The 16,967-nt window shown below is 40.2% G+C and overlaps 1 protein-coding gene across 1 annotated transcript in view; it reads left to right on the top strand.

Moving 5' to 3' along the window:
* GLB1 (galactosidase beta 1) overlaps positions 1-7,316 on the top strand; it is a 48,653-nt gene extending 41,337 nt beyond the window's left edge. Inside the window, exons 15-16 of the mRNA XM_030008909.2 lie at positions 1,090-1,329; positions 5,358-7,316. Of these exons, the coding sequence (XP_029864769.1) occupies positions 1,090-1,329; positions 5,358-5,594 (477 nt within the window). The 3' untranslated portion in view covers positions 5,595-7,316. The remainder of the gene's footprint in view (positions 1-1,089; positions 1,330-5,357) is intronic.
* The last annotated feature ends 9,651 nt before the right edge of the window (positions 7,317-16,967 follow it).

Raw genomic sequence — 16,967 nt, forward strand, 5'->3', positions numbered from 1 at the left:
ATGTTGCATTACTTCAATTGATTGCTAGACAGAGTAAAGTCTAGGTTGTATAGAAAAGTTTTGCCACTTAACTCTGTGCAGCTATCTGTAAAGTGGGCATCTAGGTAAAGGAAGAGAAAACCAATTAGTGCTTGTACTGATGATGAGGCTTGTGAAGTTTGTGCAATGCTTATTAGACATCAGAACAGACACACAACGTGGTATCAGCCCTCCAAGACCATAGAAAATGCGGTTTTGCTTGTTCCTGTTTGACATGTGGTGTTTGCAACAGAACTTAAGTTGCACTGAAAAACAGCTTTTGTGCAGGGTCTATTCAAGCAATTATATGGATGTAGCAACATTGGCTTAAAATCAACCCCTTACATTGCACTGGAACACCACTTTAGAAACTATTGTTATAACAATTAGGGTGTGTGCAGGGGTAACTTAATGTTCCTTTTACTCTTCTTAAATCATGACCTTCCCTTGCTTTTGCATTCATTGTGTGAGTATCCTGGTGTGCTGCACACATGGTTCCATAGAAATGAAACAGAACTCTGGGGGCTTGAAGCTGGCTGTAAGCTTAAAGTATTTCACTGAATCAGGGCCACAAAGCATGTGCCTTGATTTTGTGATACTGTATGTTAGCTGTAGAAGACTTGTAGGAAGTAAATACTGCTTTCTCTGCTATTGTGCAGGTTAATGTCTTGGGTTAGTGACTCAGTGTTACCAAATCTATTGATGGTATCTCAGACTTAAAATGTTTCATGCTTTTTCTGCTTTTTATTAAGCCCCATGTTTTGGAATCGTGTTCATGTTAAAGCAAAACAGAAATTTTCACAGTTATGGGGAAAAAAGTTTGAAAAAAACTTGGACATCAGTGAAAGCTCAAAACTTTGAAGAGGAACAGGTCTTTCACAGAGAATAAATGAAACCCTTTATTCTTAAGCAAAGCTTATACCTTGAAGACCAGATGCTTGTTTTTTTCATACACAGATTGGCAGCTGTTGCGAGTACTTGGATTCAGTTTTTATTCCTGACTGATTTATAGTTGCAGCCAAATAACTTAAATAACATTATATTTTGGGTTTGTTTTTTTCTTCCTCCTAGGGTCTGGTTTCAAATTTAACTCTTGATCAAGATATACTTGTTGAATGGGAAATCTATCCTCTAGACATAGATGGAGCAGTGAACCATGACATTAACAGCCACCTTTATCGACCAAAGAGGTCTGTTGGCAATCCACTGAGTTATGAAGCACCTACTTTTTACACTGGTAGACTTTCAATTCCTGGAGGGATTCCAGACTTGCCTCAAGACACCTATGTCAAGTTTCCTGGCTGGACAAAGGTACAACTGCTTGCTGTAAAAACTTGAAGTCCACTCAAAGCTACTGAAACTTTTATGGACAACCAAAGTCCACCTCTCTTGCATGGGTAGAAGTTGGTTGTAGTGGTGGGGTGTCTCATATTTAAACGATGAGGAAATGGATTCCATCCTTTAAGTAAATCTGGAGATAAACCATTAAGACAAGGGAAACATATATTCAAAAGATACATGGTATTGGTCTAGAAAGTGGAGCGTCACAAAAAACCCCAAACCCTAGTTTTTCAACAGTGAGAAAGATGATATTTCAGCCTACTTAGAAATGCTGCGTTTAGTTGTGGGAGTTTTTTGTTTTGAGATGTGGAGCAGAAACGGCTTTTTGGAGGGAGGGAGTGAATACATGCCCCGAGATAAAACAATTTTTTTATTCTGGAGAAAGTGAGATGCTACAGGATGCTTTCCTGGCTATATTAATTGATTAAAAGTAACTAAGAACGTACTGGCGGTGCTGTGTGAGGAACTATGGATCCTGTAACAAAGCACAGAGTGCTGGACACAACTGCTGGTGTTGTGCCCGTAGATACAGATCCAGTGTGTGGAAGATGTTACTGCTTGTCTTCTGGAGGGTACCTGTAACTGGACTGAACGGATCAGAGCGCACTGTTGTGAGAAGCTTGTGGGCAGATCTCTGTTAATGGGAACTTCTCATAGGGCTGGAGGGTAGCTAGAGCAGCAAAGACTGTGTTTTCACAGCACTATGTCTGAAACAGCCAGCATGCAGGATGGGTAAGGACCAGCTCAACTAGCTGGTGGGAGGCACAGAGAGCAGAATGTGTGCACTGAAGTACCACTCCTCTTGGAGGCCAAAGTATTTAAGTTCAGGCTTCAGGGAAGTGCCTGTGATAGTGTTAGGTAGCAAAATTATGCCTTTCTGAAACAATTAATTTACTGCTATTAAAACAGAATAGGAGAAGGGGTTGCTGGTGATCTATCTATAGCATTGTAGTGGCTAAAGCACTTCCCAATATGCAGAAGACTGATTCATTGCAAGGGCTTTTAGTGTTGCTGGCACTGAGCTTGGATGAGGAAGTCTTTAGTCCCTGTTCCTATATATGTGCACGTCTTACACAATCACTGAATAAAAACCAAAAATAGCTCTTTGCACAGGAACTGGAATCTGAGACTTTTGCAGTAAATTCTGTGACCCCAAGAATCATAAATCTTCAGGAAGCGAGATGACCATACCTGCCTGTTGGCAAACGAGTCCAAGAATTCTTATGTACTGGTGGAAATCTTTTCCTCTGATCTGTAGAAACCTCTGTTTTACATAGTTTGTATACCGTCTAAAGAAGTGAAGGTGAAGAGATCCCAGACGAACTCTAAGTAGGGCTATTGAATTGATCCTTCAAGCTTTATATGGATTGGACCAAAGTTTTAAATAAGATACCCAGGAGTAGTAAGATTGAGGTGATACTGGGTGTGGAAACCGAGACTTCCCGATAACTTTACCAATAAGCAAATGCCTTTAAGGCAGAGGGCCTTAAGGGTGTAAATTCCACTTAGGTCCTGCTGTATCTGGGCCTTAATTCCTTGAGTGGCACTGTATAAATTGCTGATGCCAAGGTGTGGAGAGGGACTCTTAATACGGGTCAAACCTCACCTATTTGAGTAGTTGGAAAACCACGGAAACAACACTTACCGAGAAAACATATAGTTCTAATGATGGTCCTGCCTTTGCATGTTAAGACAAGGAATGTGGCATGCTGGATAGTCTGAAAGGAAGGGTGCAGCATTAACAGTCATGACCTATGTTGTAGCTTGCTTGCCCTCAGTGGTTTTTAAACCCTTCACTATTAACAAAACTTTCTCTACCCTCCCTTGAGAAAGCACAATGTCCTTAAGCATACATGCCTCTAAATGTATGGTTAGATTTATTGGACTTTTTTTTTTTTCTTTGACAGAAAAGAGGATTTCGAGTCAGGACTGTCTTGTTTTCTGTGGAATCATGGGTTGTATTTGCTGACCCTGCTGAATGAAGGAAATCCTGTTAATGAAGATAGAGATCTCCCTCCTTTATTTTGTCTAGGGCATGTTTATTGGTAGTGTGTATAGTGTAATGATTTGCTGGTTTAGGGCATGCAAATTCCTGAGTGTGCAGTCTTTAGAAACTGCAGTGTTAATAATTAAGACAGTTTGGTAGTGAGAAATTAAGCTTTACTGGAAAAATGAGTTACAACCAGTGACTGATTAAGATCGGGAACAGAGACCTGTTTAGAGTTCTAATGCAGGAGGTATAATGCAGTTCATTCCTACAGTAAACTCCTACTTGCCACAGGGTTACAGTCACTCTCTGTAGTAGGTAGGCTACTGTCTAGTGGTGCACTCGCTAATTTCTTGTGTGTGTGGAGGTTGCATTAATGCCATGTTTTTTTCTAAAACTACTACAGAAGTAAAGTAGTGAGCTTGAATAAATAGCTCTTCCCTTGCCTTTTAATACAGCAGAAACAAGCCACAAAGCAAGATAAACTTGATTTTAAAAAAAAAAAAAGTTTGAGGGCAAAGTTTATTAACACCTTGGCAGACTGTGCAAGATAGGATCTTATACCATGGAAGTGGATACAGAGATGAAATAACTCACCTGCATTTGCAAATGTACCAACTCCTTATAAAATTTCTCATGCGAGTTTCATAAAACTTGTTCTCATAAATATTTGAGAAAGAAAATACAAGAAAAATACCTCCAAAACAGCTTGAACAGCAATACTCACTATATTACAATTGTGCTTCTGTAAATCCTTTAAAAGTATTATTCTGATTTCAGCTGTCCCAGACAATTTTATAAATCAGAGTGCAGTAAAAGTCCTTACTTTCCCCTGATTCAGACTATTTTATTGTTTTTATCAGTGTACATCAATGCCATGAGTTAGTTTGTTTTTCCCTCTATATTCTAGTTACCAAAGGCCAAAGCAAGAGGGAAAACACAGATAAAATTATCTGTTCCCATCCCTTTTCTTGTCCACTGAACTCTTGTCTGACTTATGGTGAAAGGACACTTAGGAGGAGTAAAAGCAAATTATTTGTCCAAATTGGCTGTATATCCTCCCTTCTGTCTTGCTTAATGAACCAAGATTCAGCTCAGCTCACTAGGAGTCTGTTTACAGTTTTACTAAACGTTCTGCAACTCAACAATTTATAGACTTTTGGAAAAATCTGCATTTGTGTCACTTCAATGTGTCTATTTCGTGGTGTATAAATAACTGTTTTGACTTTTTTCTTTTTCCCCTTGCCCAATTTCATTTTATCTTTTAAACTTAAGGTATTTATAATGTTAGAACAGTATTTTGAACTAGGGTTTTTGGCCACTTCCACTGTGAAAAGTAAATTAAAGAGTTTGTATGCCAAGTTAACCACAATTTCATTGAACTTAAATTAATGCTAGCAGACGTCCAAAGATTTTGTAGGTAACTACAACAAAATACAGTACTCTTGCAGTGTGGTTTCACAAGCTCTTTTGTTGACTAAGCTGTTACAATATAATAGACATCTGAATTTCAGGTGTCCAGACAAGCTGTATCTTTTTCACGAAATCATGCAACAGGAAGGGACTACCAAGGTGCTGTAGTCCTACACTTGTACAGAGAGCCACAATAGAAATAGGATCTGCTTTTTTCTTACGTGAGTTCTTTGTCCTTTTAACAATCAGCTTCAAGCAAATACAGTTTTCAGGTTTGCTTTGGTCTTAAACTTGGTGCAAAATTCGGTGCCAGGAACCTGCAATTCTGTTTTCCTAAGTATTGTCATATTTGGAATTACTGCAGTATTTGACTGCTTTCTTTTCAAATATTAATGATGGCTTTAACTCATCAGGGAATTTAGATTCTTTTGACTGTCATTAGCATTTTCTTGAACAGATTTTTTATCCTTGTGTTCTATCAAACTGAAAGATGGAGGAAATTCAGTTATGTGAAGAGCATTATGCTTAAAGCTATTTTGTCATTTGATCTCTGTCAAATTATTAAAATGTCATTATTTTTTTCTTTCTCTCTTAACAGGGGCAAATTTGGATCAACGGCTTTAATCTTGGTCGCTACTGGCCGGCACGTGGTCCTCAGTTGACCCTTTATGTTCCAAGGAATATACTTGTTTCATCGCTGCCAAACAATATAACAGTGTTGGAGCTGGAGCATTCTCCTTGCAGCACCCAGGCGTGTGAGATAGAATTTGTAGACAAACCTAACATCAATGCAACCACACAGTATGAAAATTATGCCCCCCCCCCTCTTTGTTAGAGACATATGGCTGAACCATCTATAATTTGAGTATTTCCCTATCTTCCCCCCACTTTGCTTCCCTTTCTCTCAAACCATACTTCCCTTTTTTAAAGACTCGGTGTTAATCAGTAAGTTGTTTGGCTGAGGCAACTTTTTAAAGACTTTCTGCCAGAGTTAAATACTGAAATTCTCTTAAAAAATAAAAGCTGTAGCTTTAGAATCTGCCATGGACTGTGAAATTGAACTCAACTGGAAGATAACGTTCGCATCAGTCTACTAAAAATGTAGTCCTTGTAGGCTGCTTACATTACAGGAACTCTCCTACACTTTTTTTTTTTTTTACCATGTTTTGCAACTGGAGAGGAGGTGTGGAGTCCCACTAGCTTGCTGTTTTTACTCATGTGGACTGGTAGGTCAAAGCTGCCAATAGACTAGACACTTTCAGCTGATTTTATCACCTGGTTAGTATCAATATCATTTTAGAATGAATGGGCTCACTGCCAACATTGAGCGGACCTCATTTTTTTTCGCCTCCATGCAAGTGACTTTGGAAAAATTTCCATTGGTTTCTTAGGGGAGCAGTTAGAAGAACTGTGGAAGAGAGCACTCAAATGCAAGCTGGTCCAAACAGCAGTAACATGGAGAGGGACCTTGTAGTCTCCATCTATCCCTTTTTGGAAAGTCAATTTACTGCTTCCTTTCTGCTATCTCTGAAGATTTTAAGTAAATTGATAAGTACAAGGACATACGTAAAATTTAAGCTGTTTCGGTTGGACCATAGCCTCTGATTAACCTGCCTGCAGAGAATGTAGTCTTAAAATAAGCCATTTTTCCTTTAATGGATCCTTTTTTTTTCTTTTTTTTTTTTTTTTTTTTCCTTTTCCTTTCCTCTAATGGGCCTGGAGTATCTGTTTTCATAGGCCAGCACCTTGGAAGTGGAAGGCTTTAAGTTAAAGAATTTTAACTCTCTCTTAGTCATTAATTCACATCTTCTGTTTTGTTCCAGTAAACTGATGGTCTTTGTAAGTGCCTGGTATTTGCAAAGATGCACAAACTCTGTTAGTAAAGCTGACTTTCTGCAGCAGACAGAATCTTCTTTTTGATTCTTATGGTTTTGATGTCAATCATGCAAACTCCTTGGTGAAATTTAAACAACAAAAGATTAAGATGATGGAATCAAGTATTTTTATAATATGTGGTTTCTTTCTTTGATTTTTGTCTGACATTATTAAAATGGTTCTTTAAAAATGAAATCCTTCCTGTGTGTGTTTGAGAAGGAAAAAGGGGAGGAGGAAGAGCTATGAGCAGTTATAGTATTAAGGGAGAAAGGAGGTTGTAAAGTCTCTACAGACAAGGGGTTATTCTTGTTGATGTCTCATTTGTTTTCTGTGTTATGAAGGTGTGTGTAAAGTAAAGCAAAACAAAGTAGCTGTAATGGGCTGTGTGGACCCTGGAGGTGCCACCCTTTTCTGAGATGGCCATTGCAAAAACCTGACTATTTCTCAGCTGATCAGGACTGATACTGTCACCAGAGGAGAGAGTGAAAAGGAGCACCACTTGCTTGAGTATCCACATCTCTGCTATGTGTTTGATGGGCTTTCAAACCAGACACATGTGGTTCACCTGAGCCAGAGAGCTTCTACTCTTAAATTCTTACCTCAAATGCAAAGTGTAATGGCTGAGGGCTGTGTGTTCAGTACCAGACACGCTTTGTTCTTGGAATAAAGTGGTCTTCTCTGACCCCAGTGTTTTGGGTTTTTTTGTTGGCACTATCCTTATGCAGACTCTGGAACATGCTCTGCAAACAGTTTCATATGAAGTATTAATTACTTCAGAGCCAGGCCTTGAAAGTAAGGAATGGAACAGAATTAGTTTCATACAGGTTGTGGGTTTTGTGGCTTGAAGTGTGCAGAATGACATTACTATTTAGGTATTATTCCTACAATAGTTCAATGCTTTAAGAGCTGGGAGTATTTTTATTTTTCCAGCAGTTAGTGCTGTCAGGGGAGTGGAACTCCTGGCTCTCATTCTAACTTCATTTTGTTTTACATTGTACTTGTGAAAACATAGTGTAATCCCTGAGACTTCACTTTTTGCTGTAACTGTGTAATATTACAAGAAGAAAGGCTTTGCATCAAGGATTACAAACATGCATCTGGTTAGATATAAGAATAACAAGAACAACATGGAAAGAATGGGCTTAAAGTTTTTCAGGTAGGGCTCTGGATAGCTTCATTAACACACCTGCCTATTTACTGCTTTCAGTGATGTCATCTCTTGTCTACAGAAAGGAACTGAAAGTTGGGGCCCTGATTCCTAATCCTGGTCTACCTGCATGAAAACACTGCTGGAGGTTGCCAAGCGGTGCGGTGTGTATTTGAGTATGCAGAAGGGATGTCTCTGTGACAAGGGGCCTTCAGAGAACAGCACTACCAAGGTGAACCTGTTGCCTCTTGCTTTACCCAAGGATGTGTCTGTAGGTGCTGTAGCAGGGTGTTCTGCCCTGCCCATGCCGCACACTGGATCACTATGCCTGCACCACTGCTGCTACTACATGGCTGGGACTTATCCTAGGTTTCTTAGCCTTGGCATGCAGTCCTCCTAGGACTGAGTATGTGATATAAAATGGGACAGCTTGGCATTTGCTCCTTTGCCGTCTTGAGCGGGTCAGTTATTTTAATCTAGCCTCACATGTAGTTCTGTCAGCTGTGTCGGGGGGTGGAAATGAAATCAGAAAGAAACCTTCTGAGCGAGGGCAAATGCATAGGAGAAGAGGGACTGTGGGGAGTTAGCTGGCTCACCTTGACCCAGTGGTCAAGGCACTGGTGGATCTAGTTTTAATTTGGTTTTGAAGGGCGTGGTGTGAAAACATTGTCAGACCCTGGCTAGTGTCTGTGGTGTAGCTCTGTGATCTGTTCCAGATGCTGAAGCTTGACAGGAAGGTCTGTCTGGTGGAGCCAGCTGCCTCCTGAAGGCATGGTGAGAAGCAATGTTCCTAATGCTAAAATTATGGCTTCTCAAATCCTCCTTGCTGCCTGTCCTTGGGAATTTTAAAGTGCTTTGCTGACACGGCAGCTGAGTAACAGGCACAGTGTTCTCTGATTTTGGCAGACCAGTGCAAACCTGGTATTTAGTCAGAATGAGTCTGTAAGAAGTGGTGATTTTACACTGGTGCCATACAGAAGGTAGGTGTGATCTTTGCAATTCTGTAGGGGACCGCCATTTGAAATCTGCCTGTGAAGTGTAGCTGTAGGGGCTCATCTTAACACAGATATTTTTTTCCAGCCCTGGAGTGGGGTTTGTAAGCTTAAGGTGTAATCCTGCCTAACCATAAATGAAGGCCCTTAAACGTGATTACGTGGGATGAATGAGCAAGTAGGTAAACATGAACTGGTGAATAGTGTGCACTATGTAGTTGAATTCTGTTTCTTAACTTATGTACAAGAGTACTTCTTCCCTTATATTTGTAATATAACTATTTTCCTAATTGTTGATCAAAATTTCATAGTCCCTGAATCACAGGGTTGAGACTTGACCTTGTCCATACCCCTTTAGACTCTCCATGCCCTTTGTAATTCTCCTGTGCAGGCAGCTCTCCCTGTCTCCCTCCTCTCCCATCTCTTTGGGGGCTCCACAGTGCCTAAGGTATTCTTTTGCAGTTTTTTTAATGTAATACTCATTTGTTTGCACAGTTTGAATGTTTGCAGGAGTCTGACTCTAGAAACAATCCTCCTGACTGGACAGCAAACACTATCCACCTGACAAATATGCGTCAGATGTTCAGAAATGGCAATTACAGAAGAAGAATCCTGTGTTTAAGTGTGCTCTGAAGGAGGTGATACTGTGCTGTCCAGGCTGAGAAGGCGACCTGTTAACAAAAGCCTGAGTTTGGATTGCAAGGGGAAGGAATCTACTCTCTTTGGATGGACTTGGTCACTTTGATATAATCAGATGGCTGACTGGACTATTGCAGTCTCCTTGTATTCTCATTTCGGATGTATTGAAATCACTGGGGACAACAGCATCTCTGTATGTGTAAAATGGATATTCTGACACTTTTCCTAGGATGGTCTTCCTGGAAATCCATCTGTATTTGAGCAAATAGCTTGCAGTGCTGACAGATCCTAACCTGAGCCTTTGACAGCAGCTTGGTTATTTACTGGCCATTGTTGTCTCTGTACCAGCAGGAAACTACTTGAGAATGTTTTTCTGTTACATGGCTTTGCAATCACTAATCTTCCACTCATCATCTTCTCTTTTTTGCCTGCAAATGCTCTAACATAACTTCCCAAAGGAACTGCTGATTGATGTGCAGTCCCCACATTTTCTCTTTAATCTGTTCTTGTATGTATCTCTTCCAGATTCCAAACACCATTTTAACAGATAATACAAGATGAACGGTTTGTGAGAGGTGATGTAGCCCTATGCCTCTCTACCCTAAGCCAATGTCATCTGAATCTAAAGTATTCCCAGTGTGTTTGTTTAACTTGTTCTTCAGAATTTCTTGTGATGGGGACTCTAGTCTTCCCTAGGCAGGCTATTGTTAGAAAACTTGTCAACAGCTAACTGAAGTCATCATTGCTGTATGTAAGCCAGTTATCACTTTCACTGTCCACAGCCAACACTAAGTATGTCTTTGTGCCCTGAGACTGTTTTGTGCCCTCTCTGTTATCTTCTTACCTCCCTGATGGACTGCATTTACAGAAATTTTAAGAGGTGCAGAGCAACGTAGAGAAGACTCAGCAAGGATGTGAAAGGGCGACCAGGTCCTGAATAACCTGGTCTGGGTGCTGCAGCAGCTTTTTTTGAAAGAAATGACTGAGTTGCAAGAAAGCTGTCTTGCAGGCCAGGACTTAAAAGCGCGGTAGCCAGCCTCGAGGTCCTGGCTGGAAGATCGTATGACAAAAGAAACTGGAAGGTACAGAAGAATGGGGTCTGCTTTAATGGTTCTTCAATGAGAAGGCAAAACTGGGCAGGAAGAGATGATCTTGGGACTTGATACAAAGGGCTGAATAGAAAAATTGTTGGAAAAAGATGTCAGGGGGATCTTTGTCATGCTTTTGCTGAATAAAGTGCGTATGTTTAAAAACCTCTTTTCAGAAGATGCTTTGTGTTGCTTGTTATGTTATCAAAGATGGGAGTAGTGAACGGGAGTCCCCAGCTTTGGGGGAAGTCTTGAAAGTGTGTATTACCTACAAGAGGTTTCACAGAACTAGTGCTTGTTTCAGGCCCTTGGTAATGCAATCCCCTTTCAGTAGGATATGTGGTCTTTGTGGCCGAGGAATTGGGGATGTATTTAAGAATTCCTGTTTTGGGCTTTAGCACATACACCTGTCCCTCAGGAGCCAAGTATGTATAGGACTCTAAAGTCAGGCTCTTAGGAAGGTCCCACTTACAACTCTGTAGTGTTGTAATGGGAAGCATGGTCTTGCTCATGAAACTCCCCAGCACGTGTTCATAGCAGACTCTGTACAAGCATCACGATAAGATTGCTCTCTTGCACTTTGGTAATATTCTTACAGCTGCATGACTGTAGTGTAGCCTTTTATAATTTATTTGGTAGACAAGGGTGGCTAAAAAAAAAAAGACTCCCTAATGGAACTGGGAATTGAGTTTGAAACTCCACAATGGAAAGGGCCTTTCTTTAGTAGAGTGGTGCAAATCCAGTAGGAAAATGCAGCCAGTATCTATGGTTTGAAAGGATTTTTTTTCTTAAGTCTCCTTATTCGTTTTAAAGTGTATGCACTATTTTTTTTAAAGTTGGTACTTCTGTAGGGCTCATGCTTCTATACTAATATTAACTGAGCATTTTCAGTGTTGTCTGTGATTGTGGGCCAGAGCACAAATCTGAACACAGTGTAGGGAAATGCCTAGCAATTTGAGGGTCATCCCTCTAATGTTGTAGCTAAGAAATTATTCTCTGTTTCCTGTTTCATTCTTCCTTATGTCTTGCTCGTTCCTCTTCTCACACTAGGGAAGTCTTATGTGTAGAGAAACTAAAAAAAATTTCCTTCAGTATGTCTTTGGTTGTCTGAAGTGGAGCTGATCTCCACCCCTTCCACCTATCCATTGTTAGTTTGCAAGCTGGACAAAGATGCCTTTGCTTCCAGCTTGCTTATGCCTTTCTCCTTTCTTCCAAATCTCATTCAGAGGTTCCTTTTCACAAGTCCCACAGATCTTGGTCAGATGCACAGAGTGAACACTCTTTATGGATATCTAATCTAAATTTAGCCAGAAATCTCCCCTGGTTGTGGATTTCTGCAATAGCACTCTCCAAAGCACTTGCCTTGGGAGAAGGTGAGTGGCTGTGCATTGTGTGTGGTGGTTGCAGGATCTGGACGGGTTCTTGCGCTACAGGTCTAGGGCCCTTCTGAAGAATAGGTAGAATTGTTGAGGAGAAGGAGGAAAAGAAAATGATACCTTGCTCTTAACCTTCCTCATGCCCTGTCTGTTGCTGAGCTTTAGACTGTAACCTTTCTCCTGTTTACTGAAGATGTTAGTTGCTGTTTTCGCAGCATGGGATAAGAAAGAAGCTGTGCAGAAGGAAAATTTGCACTCCTTTCTTGCCTCCTTCATGTTAAATTTTATTTCTGGATGTTGAAAAAGTCTGCTGTACCAGTAAGGCTTCCCAGAAGACTTTTTAGGCTCTGAGAGATGGGTCTGGATCCTGCACACGCTCTACATAATCTTCTTTCAAGCTTTCTACTCCCCCCCCCGCCCCCTCAGTTTTAGGATGTGGTTTGCACTAATCATGAATAGGTAGATCCGGTGCATTGAAGAACCTGAGAACCGAGTACTGAACTCGTGAGGGGTTAGCATGATTTCCTGCAAAATTTTGTCAAAGCAGGGACTTTGGCTACTGTGCATTCCTATGTTGGTCTTTTGGTCCTTTGATCCAGGGCAGTATCTACTTCAAAAACTGAAGTTAAAACAATGTGAGTCTTTTGACTACAGCCAAACATAGACACTTGCAGACCTGAGTTTATTTAAAGCACTGAGTCTACCTAGCTCATGTTGAAATTGAAGAAAATTGCTGCAGGTTGGTATCTGCTGAAGCAGCTCTTTTTTTACTTTTTCAAGTCTAACCTCTCAGGTCTGTTTGCTTTAACTCAAAGGCTTCAGAGGTGTTGAAGAAAACCTAGAGCTTCTATGGATCCTTTCTGATTTTAACTGCCAGGACAGTTGGTGGTTTAGTATTAGCCAAATTTTGGACTCCTCTTAATGTCTTTTATTGGAAAAAAGGGACACACACACACACAAATTCAGCTTGTTCACCCATCCTAGGAAATAAAGAGAACTTGGACAGAAGGTACCAGTAATTCAGATGCAAGAATAGAAGTTAGCTATGCTGAAATCGCTCAAAAGGCTTTTTTTAAAAAAAAAAAAAAATTCTGAAAAACCCAGTCTGTGCAAAGATACTGAAATGAGATTACAGTAGTAGCAGACTTGATTTGCATGAAGTTTTTCTCCTGTTCCTGTAGGTACAGTACAAAGTGCTGAAATGGGATGTTTAAGCACTATGGAGATACAAGCAAACAAGAATATTCAGTGTTACAAAACATGGTCTGGATGAGGAGCCTGGTGAAGACAGAGGGAAAGCATACTAATGAGTCAGGTAAATAGTGGGTTGTTTGTTGGGGTTTTTTAAATTTTTTTTTTTCTTTTCTCAAACCCAAGCAGGTTGGCAGTGGAGAGGGGAAAGAAAATAATTTCCCTTTTGGTGCCTCCAGCCACCACCTAATGAGCTACTGGCTGTGGACTCACATCTCACTGAACTGGCAAAGGTGAACGATGCTGAGCTCTGTAGTTTTCAGATTTTCATAGCTACAGGTGGAAAATATTACATGAAAGAAAGGAGGCGAACTGAGGTGACGATTCAGCTCCCCTGGCTGGATGTGCAGGGTGGGGAAAACAGATCCAAATCCCAACAAAAATCTGTCTAACCACAAGGTTGTGAATACCCATAGCTCTGCTGGTACTTGCTCCCCAACTGCTTATCACTGTCTTGTCTTCCATTTTATCCTTGCAATTCAAGGTAGAAACCATGCTTTTTCTGATAGTCCTTGACATGCAGTACGTATTTCTAGTTGTTCATGAAATAATAAGGCTAGATTGATGCTTGGTTTGGTTTCACTACGGTTTCTGGTGAGCAAGTACCTTCTTCAGAAACACAACCATGCTGTTGTCCTGCAAGGTGGGTGAAAGAACATTCAGGGATTCCCACCGTTTCTTCTCTCTCTGTGTAATGGGTTTGTCAAGGGTCTGCCTCATTGGTGTAGCACACGAGAATGCTTTTGTCTCAGAGGCTGAGGGCTTAAAAAATACACAGAGCTCAGCTCATATTATTTGTTGTCTTCACTTTCTTTTTCTCATTTAATAAAAGCATATTTTTTCATATAAGAATAATGGTACTGAGTATGACTAAGGTCCATGTAGCCCTGTCTCCTCTTTGAAGGTGAGAGTATCTGATCATCTCTTTCTGAGTTTCAGCACCTGAAACTTTGAGGTAAAGTCTTTTTTCTTCCTAAATTGAGCTGGAATTTCAGTGCTTTTAAATTCTTTTCAGTAGAAGAAACTCAACTTTGCTGATTCAGCTGCTCGTTCGCCATGACTCAGTTTGCAAAAAAACCTCCCCGAACTCTAAATCTGACACGCTGCAATGCAAACTGGTGTATAGGAATTGAGATTATTTAAAAGCATCAGCTCTCTTTCAACAACCCTGGTCTGTGCTCCATAGTGTATTTTGATTTGGGGCATTACTCACTTATTGTCTACTCACTTATTGTCAGGCTGTATGCCTTTTGAGGCGAAAATGTGATGCTGGTTTGACTTGGAAAGAATGTTCCTGTTCTTATGAAGTACTTAGTTTTTTCCTGCTACCTGTTTTAGCATGTTCATGCAAATTGGTGAAACCCCCTGCTGATTACAAATGTCAAAATGTGAAGTAGATCAGACAAGCAAGTCTAAAAGGAGTAGGGGTTTTGTCTGCAAACCTTCATGATTCAGGACAACAATCACCTCTTGACTGAGAAATGTTAGGAAGAAATTGCTCAAAACCAAAGGCTTTTTTTTAGAATAATGCATTATGAAGTTGTTTTCATCTTCTGTGGAAGGAGGTGAAACTTTTTGGGCTGTGAGTAAAAGAGTGTGCATGGTTCTTGATGTCTTGAGACAAGCCAAGAAATCTAGCAATGAGTACACAGATTTTTGTCTCTATAGTAATAAATACTTAGTTTCATTGTAGTGCTTTTCATCTGCAAAATGCCTTGTTTTACAAAGGAGGGCAGAGTCTTGATTTCTATGTAGCAGATGCATGAGATGAGATGGCTGAGATCCCTGGCAAGGCTGAAAGCAGAACCTTAAAAACTGCTTTTTTTTTTTCAGGGAGAAGTAAAGGATAAGGGTGCTGAAGTCTGTTCTGGGCATATCAACTCAGGTCAATAGGCAGTGACAGACATGGTTGGGCTACTTCTGCCCAGTTTAAGTCTGTAGCCTGATATGATAAGGAAGCCAGTGCAGAGAGTCGAAGCCATCTAGTTAGCTGCAGGTAATAAAACATGAGATTTTTTTCTAAACACGACCATTGTCTGCACAAACACAACTGGGGCCAGTTGCATTCTGCCCTCATGCACCACAGTCTGTCTGCGTGGGACTGCTGTCACAAAGGAGAAATTCCCTTTTGTTCAAAGGGCACATCTGGCTGGTGGGTCTGTAAGAGGTCTCACGTACTAGGTCCTCAGCCACTGCTCTTGGAGTACACGCGTCTAGCTTGTGCCGTTCACTGGCCAGGCAGACATGGCTTTTGCTGTGAAGGATCTCACTGATTTTTTTTTTTTTTTTTTTACTGTGTGTTCTTTTGCTTTTGCAAAGCAGTAACTTTGGCTGATCTTGTGGCCTCAGGTCTAGAAAACATGGCAGGTTTTTTAGGCGGTGTCACCAAAATGAACATTGACACTAGCTACTTACTTGCTCCATTGTTAGGCAGTATCAGCTTTTCCACAGCTATTTCTGTAGAAGTAGTTGACATTTCTAGAGCTCTTTTTACATCTTTCCAGGCATCTGGCAGCCTATACATACCCAGTGGTTTATGTTGGTATGATGGTTCATGAACTGGGCATGTGCCCTCCTGAAAATCCAGGCCACGTTCAGTCATGTCATATTATGACCGAGATCTTTATTGTGAATTACCTTAGAGAAAATGTAGGCTTTTTTCTGTTACACCACAATTAGTAGTTGCCCTGCATCTGTACAAACCCATGCCTGGAATTAAAAAAAAAAAAAAAAAAAAAAAAAAAAAAAAAAAAAAAAAAAGAAGAAAGAAGAGTTCTGCAGAATCTTGGATATCTAGTGCTGACCTTGCTTTCTCAGTCTCTGACACAAATTGTTAAATAATTATCACTTAAGAGTTGACCTTTCATAAATGCTACTTTGATGTTTATTCGTTTAAATTTTATTCACATAGTCCCATTTTGATAGAGTCTATAAAACGCTGTTGTTTTTTTATACTATAGAAGCAACAAAAGTTCATTTGCTAGGCAAATTCTCATGAATGAAGTCAGTAGATTTAAAAAAAACCCAAACAACAGAACAAAAAAACCCTTTTCTGTCTAGTAGTCTTCTATAGTAACATTCATCACTTTACTGAAATTTTGCTTCTAATACTAGCTTTTTTCTAAATTCTGGCACATTCCTATGGGTATGTGGAATAAGCTACTGTGGTGGATTTATTTTTTTAAAGTTGTTAACAAAAAATAGTGTGTTAAGTAAGACAAATCCATGAGTTCTTTTTACAATTTTTGGTTACATGAGGACTGTTGAAATAATTCCCCAGTCAGAATCAAATTTTAATGCAAATTCAGAGCAGAAATAATGAAATATTTTATTTCAATAATGTTGAAAAATAGGCTGTGCTTATTCTAAAATAGTTTTAATCTGAAGCTGAAACAAAATGCAAACAATAGCATCAGGTTAAAAACTGTTGATCGTTAGCCAATGCAGCCGCTGCCAAAAATCTGCTCTTTCCAGTGTTCAGATTTTCATGAAACTGCCTTTTCAAATGCAAAATTTTCTGCCAGTGTAGTTACAAGACAGGCATCCCACTTGCGTGACCACTGCATGCGCAGAACATGAGCTTAAGCTGGCCAGGAAATGAATGGATTTACTCCGTGTCTGTGGGAGAGGAGGTTGTGGCACACGCATTCATGCAAAAAGCTGGAGCAGGAGCAGATAGGAGCCAGCCTTCCCATGGGGGATTTTGGGGGTTCCCTAACGTTTCTGATGAGAGGAAGCCAGTACTGATCTGCATTACGCAAGGATGGGTTGGTGAAGCAGAACTGAGGAGAAAACAGCCTAAATCCAAACTTCCTTTTTCTTTCCTTTTGTAAACTCTTC

This window comes from Aquila chrysaetos, chromosome 3, assembly GCF_900496995.4.
Source record: "Aquila chrysaetos chrysaetos chromosome 3, bAquChr1.4, whole genome shotgun sequence".
In the NCBI taxonomy this organism is placed as follows: domain Eukaryota; kingdom Metazoa; phylum Chordata; class Aves; order Accipitriformes; family Accipitridae; genus Aquila; species Aquila chrysaetos.